At 35.9% G+C, this 13,741-nt stretch overlaps 1 protein-coding gene across 1 annotated transcript; it reads left to right on the top strand.

The window, feature by feature from the left end:
- The first annotated feature begins 5,634 nt into the window (after positions 1–5,634).
- Positions 5,635–7,929, top strand: LOC104891348 (early nodulin-like protein 17). The gene is made up of 2 exons (XM_010677030.4): positions 5,635–6,367; positions 7,379–7,929. The coding sequence occupies exons 1-2, from the start codon at positions 6,175–6,177 to the stop codon at positions 7,714–7,716; spliced, it is 531 nt and encodes a 176-aa protein (XP_010675332.1). The 5' UTR covers positions 5,635–6,174; the 3' UTR covers positions 7,717–7,929.
- The last annotated feature ends 5,812 nt before the right edge of the window (positions 7,930–13,741 follow it).

Here is a 13,741-nt window from a genome sequence, read left to right as displayed (position 1 = left end):
AGACACGCATGAAGCAGGTGAAAAGGATTGGAGAAGCGTATAATAATATTGAAATATTGTTTTTTTTTTTTTTAAAAAAAAGGTTAAAGAGACCACCTTTTCCATTCAGGTGGTGTTTTCAAGAATGATTAAAGAGATCACCTATATATTAAAAATGATTTCTTTGTAAGATAAAAAAGACCACCTATCTGTAAAATATGGCGCCTTATCCTTCTTTTTTTCTATTTAAATTCATAAATAACCACTTATTTTAAGAAAGTGGTCTCTTCTATCAAATTAAGAAACCACCCACAATAAGTGGTTATTTATCCTGAGAGACCTATGAGCTGAAGACCACCTCTCATGTGGTCTCTAAATGAGATTTTAGGGGGTCTCTTTAGGCTTTTTTTTTGTAGTAGTGTGATCCTATGTTTCAACAAAAACATGCAAAATTGTTTCAAACATCTAGAGATTATTAGTACAAATCAATGTTTTCATACATTCCAGCATTGCCTGACAGCCAAGCTAAGATTTTTTAGGGCTGACCAAGCATTACAAAGTTTCTCTCTATGAAGGATTAAGCTGTGTTAGACGATCATTTCTTTAAACATCTCATGCCTCAAAGTGGCAAGCTTGATGCATCCTTCATTTAGCTTCTCCCTCTCACCATCAATAGAATTCTGAATGAAAGATTTCTCACTAATAATAGTGATCTCTTCTTCATTAATCTCGGCTAAGCGTATCTGTAAGGATTGTTTTTCATCAGAAAGAGACTGCAGCTGCTGACCATAAGAATTTAGAGATCGTGTTTGTGGTTTGGGTTAGTGCGGTTTGGGATGTAACCCAACCCAAACCATAAATATACGGTTTGAGATTTTTTTCAACCCAAACCGCACCGCACTTTTGCATAAACCAACCTAAATTGAACCGCACAAAACGATTTGGTGCGGTTTGGTTTGCGGTTTAACCATTTTTCCCTCCGCGACATTAATTTTGTAATCTAAAAGAAAAAAAAAATGTGAATAAGAGTCCAAATAGATATGAAGTTGACTTCATAATTAAACATAAATAATGATTTATCAAAAGTGTTAAAGTTCTTTACCTCAAAATTTTTTTTCAAATTTTATACTTGTATGTCACCTTGTCAAGTGTATTTATTTTTTCTTAAAAAAAACATATAACGATTTGCGGTGCGGTTTTGGTTTACAAAAATTAAAACCCAATCCAAACCGCAAACCGCTGTTTGCTTGAAATCATAACCCAAACCGCAAAAAAAACAGTTTGGGTTGCGGTTTGGTTCGGTCTAGACCGCACTATGAACAACCCTATTATAAAGTAGTCTCCTCTTCTTGAAGCTTGCGAACTGAAATCTTGAAGGATTGCACTCCCTTTCAATATCACACTGTTGGAGGAGCAAAGTTTCCTTTACATAATCAAGGCAGGGAAGCCAATACTCAAAGCCTTGAGATATCAACGACTCTAGAATTTATTTGAGCATTTGTCCAGATGCTTGATCATGAGGATTCTCAGAGAGGATGAGACAAAGATGCCATATCTGGTCTTCTTGTTTGATGTGTTCAGATTTCTCATCAGGGCTATTTGTGGCAGAAGAATGTAATTTCTTTAAAATAAGAGATAACCCTGTCTCTATCCTTTTCCCTCCATTAAACTCTTTCATTACATTTGCTTCTTGGTCGCTTCCCTCTGTATCATGAAGAAGAGAAGCCAAGTTAGCAAGATGGTGAAGTCTGGTCTCTTGAGGATATGGATTCAAATATAGAAAATCTAAAATGAATCTATGAGGAAAAGAATGCAAACCAAGTCCAGGAGAATATTGCGACAAAGAAGGATCTTTTGATGGAATGTTCAAGGGTCCACATTCTCTTCTTAAAGGCTCAATATCTAAAAGAATGACGCCTTTTGGAATCTCTCTTTGAAAAATAGGGGAATCTTCTTTGATGGTATATGGATAAGGAAATTTTGGACACTCAGCATTCAAGGGAATTAAATTTATATAATCATCATTGTCTTGAAAGAAAATGTTCTCTCTCAAACTGTGACTCTGTACAGCACTGGAGAAACAGTAGTCATGTGTCTCTAGAGCTTGGTTTCCAAGAGTATGTGTGTACATAACAGGACAAATTTAACTTTAGGGCAGTATTCATTTACACCACGATTTTCAAATAAGTTACTCAGTATTGTTCTATCAGTTTTAGTTCCTACATTCTAAAGTTGAATTTTCGTTTTTTATTTTGTACACTTGTGGAACTATTATGGATGGTAAATATGTTATCACTTTTGTTTTCCCTAATACTGTCAATCCGTTTTTTCCTGATGTATCTAAATTAGACCCTTTTGATGGCAAAAATTATAAGATGTGGTCTAATAAGATTGGATTCATTTTGGGACAAATTGGTGTTGATTATTGTCTATTTTCTAAAGTTGCACCCAAAAATTTTGTTGGGGATTTGTTAAGGATAATAAGACTTGTCGTGCGATGTTGTTGCATCATATGACTGTTGCACTATATATGGTTTATAGTAAGATGAAAGCTGCGAAAGATATTAGTTTGGGATGCTTTACAAACCCTTTAAGTAGTCAAGCATCAAGTAACTATCATTCATAAGAAAAATATTGTTAGAGCTAAGCAATTAGTCACCAACATTAGAACTTGGCAAGAATGTTTGTTTTTGGTAAAATAATTGTGAGATGATTTGTTTTGTTAAGCCAACAATTGATTTCTCATGTTTTTGTTAAAACAACTATATTAGATGCACACTTGCTAGATCATTTGTTTTGTAATGCTGCAACATTAATTTATGATGATAAATATATTCTTCATTGATAACCAAAATAGGAGTTCAAAACATCCTTACAACCAACAATCCATCAATGTAACATAATTTTCAAGCTTATAAACTCCCCTAGTAGGTACTCAATGAAAACCAAGACAACAACAAACAATACTCGACCCATGAAAAAACACCCCAATATGAGCAAAATTTTCTTCCCATAACTCTTAACAGCTTCTTTTGTAGCCCTAGCAAACTCAATCTTCATTCCAGCAACTTCTTCAGCGAATTTTTCCTTCTCCGGCTTCAGTTTGTGAAATTCTCCTCCATATAATTGAACTATAACTCCAGTTCAAAATTGAAGTGTATTACTAGAACAGCCGTGATTGTAGGTCACTACACTTAGAGCAGTCAGACTCCTTGCATTCCCATTTACAAAATTTGCAATCCTCAACCTAACACAAAAATTAAATTTTCAGTGTCTCAAGTGTACTAAGAAAATATCTAATTTCGTATTCGTATATCATGAATTGGGGAATAAATTAACAAAACCCTAATTTCATATCATGAATTAGGAAAATAAAATCTAAGCGAAAATCAAACCCTATTTTACATTTACAGACCACAACGCGCACCCATAAAACTCCCCACTTACTTTTCAATAGTTTTCACAATCCTTAACTTCGATGGAATATTGTGCTTGCAAACCACATCCGATTGAGCATTATGTCTTGAGTTAGCAGAACCTCCTCAATGTTGAGAAGCCATGGTGAGATGAGAGGGAATTGAGAAGAAATTTGTAGAAGACGGGATTGAAAATGGTGAAGAGAGAGGATAAAACATAGGAGTGAAGAGAGAGGAGAAAACTCGCGTATTCTCATTAAACTGAGAGTAGTTACATGTTGTACTTGCTACAACAGGTTACTTACCTGTTGGGACCTATATAAATCACAAAATATTAAACATAGGTCTTACTAGGAATAATCAATAATTAGAATTTATAAAAGAAAATAAAGAATAGTTAAGCTCTTTTTTTGTCAATTTTCCCCTCATTGGAATATTAATAGTTCGGTCTTATTAAAGCGAACGGGTCATAATTAAGTTCCATTACGTAAGTTTTTTCATAAGTGGTTTAATTCCACATTGATAAATCTCTGTGGGTTATACGGCGCAGGTAGCATTTTTCACCCGTTGGGAAGGAACACAGAGCAAATGACTCTAAAACAACGAACTTCTCGAAATATCACTAGGCTATATATAACGGTATAGTGCAAGTGTTAACCCTGAGAACTTGTCGGGCAACGCCTTAGAATGCGCAGCTGCGAAAACAATTTACTACCATATCTTGGATTGAACTTTTGCATTATATAATAATGAAGTCTTTTTCGGCTGCGTATTGCATTTTACTACTTAGTGAACAAATCTCATGATATCCGAGAAAACAAGGACATAAAGATTGTTAATAAAATGGGTTGGTTTTATTTTAACTTCATTTTAAAGCTGTCCTAATTATGTATCCTAATTACTTTTGTTAAACTATATTTTATGTAGCTCTAAGATTATTTTGTCTTTTGGTCATTAATTAAACAATTATATATGTATATGTGCTTTAATTAAAGTGATCCTAGATACCGTTGTAACAACATAGATCTATCGTTTATCGTTATAAGTCTTTTTCAATAATAATACTTAGTTATACCAACAAAACAAATTCACAATATGAGAAAAATCTTATATTTTCATATCGCACCCTTCAAAAGAGATGGATATCTAGTACACCCTTGACCTTTTTCTTTCTCTTGCTTGTTTATGTTAAAAGTTGGTAATCAAAGAAATATTAATTGTAATTAATTAAACTTAAAGATGCATTTAGATCTTATATACTCATCATTTCTCAACATTTCTCATAAATATTCCTTTGTTACTTAGTTACTTGCAATATTAGAGTATCACATAGTAATTTAGAAGAAAAGAATGATAAAGAAAGATAAAAAAAAGAGACCTCATGTGCTAGGAAGAGAAAGAGATAATGTATTACCAAAAACATCAATATCCAATACACAACACATAACATTGTCAATTGAGAAACGTTCTAAGTAAAAAAAAATGTAGATAGTATATCAAATTTACAATTATTTCGGGTTCATTATCAGATAGTGATTCTTTGTAAAATGAAACAATCTTTCAAAACATAGAGGAACTAATTTTTTTTTTTTTTTTTCAATTTAAGTGTTACTAGTTACTACTAACTACTTCCAGTAGAAGATAATGTTCACCTAGTTTATACAATAGTGTAAAGTATAATGTTGACAAAAAAACCACTCTCTTATGAGGTCATACGACATCTATAATATAAATTAGAAACTAAAAAATACAGATTAAATTGAAAAAAATTTAATTATAATATGATAAAATCATGATCATTGAGCTGAAATATCCTGTCAATACCCTTTTTCATGTTGATGTATGATGAGCCTTCTACGAGGGGGGTCTAACAATCTAATATAGTTTTGATGTAGATCAAACTAACTACTCTTAATTCAACCGATTGTACACGAAATAATGCTGACCGTCGTTACAATCCCCCACAAAATACTATCAATAAATCAACCTTCAACTGGAGCCATGATCCAAATACAACACACAAAGATACTAAACCAATACACCTATCATGAAGGAAGGGTGACTACAAATCCATAAAGGACACTAAAGCCATCACACATATTAGATTTACTGAAAACAGCGAAAATGTGAAAAAAGCGGAAAAAAACAAGAAAACAAGCTACAAATTATAAAGGAGAGAAAAAGGGCTCACTATGGACAAAAACATTGATGATAATTCCTCTGAAGTGTTTTATGTGAAAAAAAAGGAGAGAAAGAGAGGAGAGGAAGGCATAGCGGCTAAGTTGGAACTCGTCTAACTAGTAGCTGTGTTATACTATTTTTTTTTTATAAATTATAGTTGTTAGAGGACTTATGAAAGTATGGTTGGAAAGAAATTTGTTACTCAACCAAGGGTTTCTTTGACGCCCCTTATATTTTTTCCAAACTTATCTAATTACTCTGTTTTTTTTTTCTCAATTTTCCGACTTCATAAAATTTTCCCTAATCATTCTTAAGTCTTAACTGCTACTTTTTTTTTCCTCCAAAAAATGAGAACCATAACATAAGTTTAGCTGAATCAAATGACAACTCATCCGCATGTGATCCCCCATATAGCTTGAACGTCTTCTCTTCTTACTTTTTCCCCGTTTCTTTTACTGTCACATATGATACTGTAACCTACAACATAATTATAAAACCCATTACAACATAGTACATACTTACTGTCCATCTAAAAGAGTGATATATTAGAGGAACAAAGAGAGCATCGGAAGAAGGTAGGGTCAGGTCGTACGTAATAATGGTGAGAGTGGCAGCAGCGATGAGGTTTCCACCGCTCTTCGCGACGGTTGCGTGCGCGTTAATGGTGGTTATGCTACCTCAAGTAACTGCAAAACGTTATCTTGTTGGAAAACATATGGGAGGTTGGACTAGCAATGTCAACTACACTGTTTGGGCTAAAGACAAACATTTTTATCTCGAAGACTGGCTCTGTAATTCATCTTTCTCTCCTCTCTGTCCTATCTTTCATTTGATTCTATGTAGTTTACATGAAATTTCTTCCATCTGATGCTTTCCATAAGTAGTTGGTTTATATAATTATATCTATGTTAATGGTTATTGTAGCTTAAGTGACTGCTGCGTGCAGATATTGATAATGGTCTTTTTTCTGCACTATGAGATATTTTCTAATGCCATGAAATATGTTTCATCAGTGTTTTTGATCATTTGTGACGATGAAAAGGAAACAACATGAAGTGATTTTATGTTTATTTTAGTATTCATGTTTTAGTGTGAGATCAAGTAGACCTTTGGGAGGGGAGAGGGGGCGTTTCAAAGATTATGAATCTTGGTTGAAGCCTATAAAGAGGGACGGCCCAACAACCCATGTGTTTTATTTACCCATCAAAGATAATTAATTAATTTGATAGAGTATATTGCATTGAGTGTGTTGACCACTAGATATTTGAAATCCAATTTATAGGCGTTTTGTGTTTTTATATCTTGTTATCTATTTAATATTGCATGATCTTTAATGACGTCTTTAATCATTCACAAATTGTTGGGTGTAACAACACATAGATCATGCTTATTTTGTAAACAAAACTCAAATAATATGAAATAAATGGCAAAATAGCATGATATTTAAGTCATTATTTGTATAGTCCATGTCATTTTTGTTGAAGTTTATATCGTTACCCATGTTAATCAATAATTTTTTAATGTAACATGTTATTCGTAATTAATAATTTGATTAAATGTTGTTAAAAAATTGGTCAAACTAGCCAGGTAAAATAACCACCAATTACTAAACACCCCTAACCCCCCTCCTCATTGAACTGGAAACCATGCATCAATTGCACTGTATAATATTTGTGACAAATGGTCAAGAAAACATGTAATTAGAAATAACCTTCTCTATAATTTATAATATATTAATATACGGGATCCATAACTTTTCAAATTTTCTGACCTTGTTTTGTTTTCCCCCCAATCCCTTTCAGATTTCGTGTATGATAGGAATCAGATGAGTGTGCTTGAAGTGAACAAGACCAACTATGAAACCTGCAACTCCGATCACTTGTTAGGGAATTATACAACAGGAGCAGGAAGAGATGTGGTTGAACTCAATGTCACCGGATATCGTTACTTCATTAGTGGCAATGGATTCTGCTATGGGGGCATGAAGTTGGCTGTGCACACTGTGAAGAAGCCTTCACCACCAAAACCTGCTCCTGTCAAGAGCTACTCTCCAACAACTTGTTACAAATCTCAATTTATTGTGCCACTTGCTTTTGCAGTTGGTATAGTTTGGGATTTTTTCCTGAACCTCATGGGATGATCATACTCTTTTCTTTAAGCATAAACAATCCCTTATAGAATATAAGGTATTGGATCATTATCTTTTTTCTTTTTCTTTGGGATCATTGAGCTTTTTGTTCAAGTTACAAATTTAAACTCATATTCCGCAAAACATGTGTTATAACGGATGTGAGAGAGAAACAAATTATGAATGCAAAAACAATAAAAACAGACAACAGATTTACGTGGTTCACCAATTTGGCTACATCCACGACAGAGAGGGAGTTAATATTTTATTATGTGAGGAAAACCAGATTACAGAGACAAAAGAGGCTAATTCGTCGTTTAAGACCTAGGTACAAATAACCTATTTTAGCGCTCAAAAACGCGTTTCCGCGTTATCTGCCGACAGGCCCGGGCGGCCCGGGCGGTCCCCAGATCTCCCAGAACAGCTTGCGCGCCCGACCGGGCGAGATCCGCCCGACCGGGCGAGGTCCGCCCGACCGGGCGAGAACGAAAACAGTTTCGTCAGTTCTTCGTAAACTGACACAACTTTCTCGTTTCTCAGCGAAATTGGGCATATGACCTATCGTTGGAAAGCTCTTGGAACAAGCTATCACCTCCACTTTGAATCACATCAAAACCATTTATATATTGAGAGATATGTGCATTCGAAGTCAGCCTTATGTCATTTCTTCTTCACGCATTCTACCAAACACCTTCAAGGCACCATTCAAGTCACTATTCTTACAAATCTCCACCTTGACTTGAATCCTAGCACACTAAACCAGAAAACCAGATGCATTGATCACAACGCCCAGAATCTCCCAACCAGATTTGTCCAACAGACAACCAGACCAGATTAGTCCCTAAGGACCCCAGAATTGCCCCAAGAGGGAACTAACAATCACGAACAGCTTGTAAGTCCAAGCAACCTTGGAACTTACCCTGTGGGATCAGATTCGAACAGATATGTGTTCCTTATACTCTATCCTAGCACAAGTAACACCTTCCTTGGACGGCCCAAAAATATTCACCTCTCCGACATACAGTGCAAAACCCACCATGTCTTCACAACCGTCCCTTTGGGGAAGTTCCCAAAGTTTCATGCTGACCAGGTCAAGTTTGACTGACGCAATTTGATGACGAAGAACCCGAAATTTCAGATTTAGATTGTGAGTGTTGACAGATTTCTCCCTGATGTGAACCACCACTCCAACCTAGAGTGCCTCTATGCTCCACCTGTTTCTCAACACTATCACAAACAGCCAATGTAGCAACCCCAGACTCAGATTACGTAGACCCTTGTAACACATACAATGTCTCCTGTTTAACCCCTTTCAGAATCATCTTCGAACCCCTGTAGACATACAACCCTCCACCCTCACCTTTGAAACAGAACCCTTCTTGTCTAACAGACTAAGTGAAATCAGATTCTTTGTGACCTGTGAACATGCCTAAACATTCAAAGTACAAACTTGCCATCACATGTCCTAATTCTTATGGACCCTATACAACTATCTTACAGACCTCACTGTTGGCCAAGTAACACTTCCATAACCTGTTTATAGTTCATAAACCATTCCTGCGCGAACACATATGACAAGACGTCCAGAATCTAAAACCCAACATCACTACAATGTGTTTGTTCATTAGCAATAAGCAAATCATCATCAGAACTGAAATTTTCTGCTGCAACAGCAGCAGAACCAGACCCAGATTCATCTAACCCAAATTTATTTTTCCTTTTAGGACACTTCCTTTTCCAATGCCCCGTTTCCTTACAGTAATTACAGACATCACTAGATTTAGGACTCAGAAACGGTTTCCTGGATTTTTTCCCCGAATATCCTGTCCATACATGCTACTAATCCAGCAGCCTGATCGACTGTACCTGTACCAGATGCCTTATGGCGCAATTCCCTAGTATGCAGAGATGATCTAACTTCTTCTAGGGACACATAATCTTTACCAACAATGAAAGATTGCACAAAATTTCATACGATATAGGTAAAGAAACAAGCAGAATTAAAGCGGCATCCTCATCCTCCACCTTCACATCAATATTACGCAATTCTAGTAAAATTGTATTTAATTTATCTAGGTGATCTCTAAGAGGCATACCTTCCTGCATTCGCTGACCGAACAGACGTTGCTTCAAAAGCAACTTGTTAGTTGAGATTTGTCATATACAAACTCTCTAATTTAAACCACAGACCAGATGCGGTTTCCTCCTCCGCGACTTCAAGGATTATGTCATCTTCCAGACACGACATAATCGTTGAATGATCCTTCTCCTCCAGAACGACCATCTCAGCGGTGACTGAATCCGTTGCTTTCTTTGCCAACGGTGCCCACAACCCTTGTTGCTTCAGTAAAGCTCGCATCTTGATCTGCTACAGACTAGAACTATTTCTCCCAGTAAATTTATCGATTTTGACATTCACCCCAGACATCTTTCTCACACAGATCGATCACCAAAGCTCCTGATACCAGTTTGTTATAACGGATGTGAAAGAGAAACAAATTACGAATGCAAAAACAATAAAAACAGACAACAGATTTACGTGGTTCACCAATTTGGCTACATCCACGGCAGAGAGGGAGATAATATTTTATTATGTGAGGAAAACCAGATTACAGAGAGAAAAGAGGCTAATTCATCGGTTAAAACCTAGGTACATATAACCTATTTATACTTAGCGCTCAAAAATGCGTTTCCGCGTTATCTGCCGGGCGGCCCGGGCGAAATACGCCCGACCGGGCGGTCCCCAGATCTCCCAGAACAGCTTGTGCGCCCGACCGGGCGAGATCCGCTCAACCGGGCGAGGACGAAAACAGTTTCGTCAGTTCTTCGTAAAACTGACATAACATTCTCGTTTCTCAGCGGAATTGGGCATATGACCTATCGTTGGAAAGCTCTTGGAACAAGCTATCACGTCCACTTTGAATTACATCAAAACCATTTATATATTGAGAGATATATATGTGCATTCAAAGTCAGCCTTATGTCATTCCTTCTTCACGCATTCTACCAAACACCTTCAAGGCACCATTCAAGTCACTATTCTTACAACATGTGTTTCTTTTTTTACGTACACTCCATCAGTTCCATTATATGATGTACCCTTTTTGTACGGGAGTCACCAACAACCACCCGACATGGTATAACTTGTCGGAATACCAACATGTATGTTAAGCAATAAAGGTGAAAACATGTCAGTGTCGGAGATTTACAGCATTTATATGATTAGATTAATGTTATGTTTGTATAAGTCGCTTGGTTATAGTGTCGTCACGTAACAACGTAGGATATAGAGGATGTCCATGTTGTCGCTCCTATCATAGAGCGTTGGCTTAGAGTTGGCAGGGATCAAGGAAGCAAAGCAACAGAGTGATAATAACCATGGAGCATGCGCTCCGTGGAGGAGCGAGCGCTCCATTTCATCAGGTTGTCGACTATCGCGAAACGTTGCTTGTTGCCTTGATTGGTTAATATGCTTTTAACGTGAAGTTTTAGGAATAAAAGGATCCTCTATATATATGAGACTCTTCTCATATGATTGAATAGTCAGAAATTCTCTAAAAAATACAAGCACAAAATCAAATTCATCATCACAAATCTAAATCACATATTTGTTCTGAATTGGCATTCTTCTTAATGAGCAAGAACATTGTTGTTCTTCTTTGTATCTCGATTGAGGATTTCGCACAACTCACACTCAGTATAGGGTCGGAATTCTTCTTTTGGTTAAGTGATTACACGCCTAGAAGATTCACATTCGTCGAATTCATCTTTGTGAGATCCTTGTTCTACTGTATTTTGTCTAACAATCCAAAAGAGGTAGTATACAAAGATGTCTACGATTCATGAAATGTTTGCAAATTTCCACAAACTTGACAAGTTCAAAGGTGTTGGCTTTAGAAGATGGCAAAAGAAGATGCATTTCCTCCTCACTTCTCTAAATGTGGCGTATATATATACTAAGCACTCCCAAGCCCAAGGAAGAGGAGAATCAAACTTGACAAGTTCAAAGGTGTTGGCTTTGTTTTGATATTTATCAATTTGTTGAATCCGCCAAGATTCTTTGGGATGAACTACAAAGTAAGTATATGACCAAGGATGCTTCTAGCAAGAAATTCCTTGTTAGTAATTTCAATAATTTTAAAATGGTAGATTCTAGGTCGTTGATGGAGAAATTCCATGAAATTCAAAGAATTTTAGGGACATTTAAGAACCATAACATTGTAATGGATGAGACTTTTGTTGTTTCTTCTATAATTGATAAATTTCCACCTAGTTGGACGGATGTTAGAAATTCTTTAAAGCACAAGAAATATGATATCAATATTGAACAATTGGGTGCCCATCTTCGGATTGAAGAAGAAAGGATGTCAATCCTAATTCTTCCAACGTTTAACATGGTGGAGGATGGTAAATCAAATGAGTCTTCTAATCCTAAGAAGATAGCTAACAATTTCACCAAATTCAACAACGGGAAGAAGCCTAAGTTTGGTGGAGGTGCTCAACGAGGTTGTTGGGAATGAAGTAAGCCGGTCACTTCAAAAAAGATTGCACCATTTGGTAGAAGAAAATGAACAAAGAGAATGGTGGGAATGTTGAGTCTAGCAAAGCCCATGCCAAACAAAGTATGTGTACAAGTTTCACTTAATTCAAATTTGAATTTTGTGTGTATGATTTTTGAAATCTTTTTTGTACATGATGATTGTTCATGGTGGATCGATTCGAGAGTATCAAGACATGTATGCAAAGAGTTGTTTCTATTCAAGACCTTCAAGAAGGTTGGCTATGGAGAGTTTATTTACATGGAAAATGATTTTACGGCTAAGGTTATAGGCATAGGACAAGTAGAATTAGTTTTTAGTTCTGGAAAGCCTCTTATGGTAAGAGATGTGTTGTATGCTCCGGAACTTAGGAGAAATTTAGTCTTTGGTGCTACCCTGAATCGATTAGGATTTTAAATGGTGTTTGAAGCTAATAAATTTATATTGTCTAAGGGTGGTACATTTGTAGGACTTGGTTATCTTTGTAATAGTATGTTCAAACATAGTATTTCTAATTCTTTGAAAGATACTTTCTTTGTTGTTAACGACAATTGTTCTCTATGGCATAATAAACTTGGTCATGTTAACTATAAAAAGTTGTATTACATGTCTACACATGATTTGATTTCCTCTTTACATCCAAGTTTAGTGACGTGTAAGAACACGCATGTTAACAAAGATAACAAGAAAATATTTTCCAAACAATGTGGAAAAGGATACTTCATTGCTTGATTTAGTGCACAATGTGTAAAAGGATATTTTCCAAACCCAGTTGCATATTCATTCCTTCTCTTCTTCCAACCTCCCCTGCTCTTTCTCTTCTTCTTGTCTCCTCCTTTCCTCCTCTTTTTGTTTCTCTTTCCTTGATATCTCTTGCACTCTCCTTTGGTTTTCAAGCTTCTCAATTTCCTCATTATTTTTCTTTGCAAGAACAAACCTAAATACTTGACAAGGGCTTGCAGTCTCCTCTACCAATACCTCAATGGTATCCTTGCTCAAGCCCCACACCTTCACTTTCATCAAGTCAGAATCAGTCCTCAACTTAATTTTCTTCTTAGTCCTAGGATTCTCAAGTAACATCCTAAATAGTTTAGGCAAGAACACATACTGCGTAAATGATTCCTTAATAAAAACCCTCAAACAAGCCCATCAAATGACATAAATCAGTGTCCTCTACCCTAACATCAAAATCATGAGTATCGAAATACACCGATAACCACACAACAGCCATCCTAATAATAACATAACATCATAATCAAACACAAAGTAAAGTAAACCTAAGTACGAAGCAAAAAAATTTCTAAAAATTACAAGTCAAACAACCACAACTAACCCTAATTAACTTTCTAAAACAATGCAGAACATTATACATGCAAGTGTGAAGTTATTTAACTTGCAATCAATTTAGTTTGAAAAAAATGAAGAAATATTTTACCTTTTTGCACTTTTTAAACCGTTGCTTTGAAATTTTGCAACTTTTTAGCAATTCCACAAAATCG

Source organism: Beta vulgaris, chromosome 4 (genome assembly GCF_026745355.1).
Source record: "Beta vulgaris subsp. vulgaris cultivar EL10 chromosome 4, EL10.2, whole genome shotgun sequence".
Lineage (NCBI taxonomy): Eukaryota > Viridiplantae > Streptophyta > Magnoliopsida > Caryophyllales > Amaranthaceae > Beta > Beta vulgaris.
Note: the sequence above shows the minus strand (reverse complement) of the source record. Positions and strands in the feature narration are given on the sequence as shown.

Bases quoted from the DNA above. Each gene is read 5' to 3' on its own strand.
- LOC104891348 (XM_010677030.4), top strand. From the start codon at position 6,175: ATGGTGAGAGTGGCAGCAGCGATGAGGTTTCCACCGCTCTTCGCGACG. The intron at 6,368-7,378 runs GTAATTCATCTT...AATCCCTTTCAG, and splicing joins TTATCTCGAAGACTGGCTCT to ATTTCGTGTATGATAGGAAT.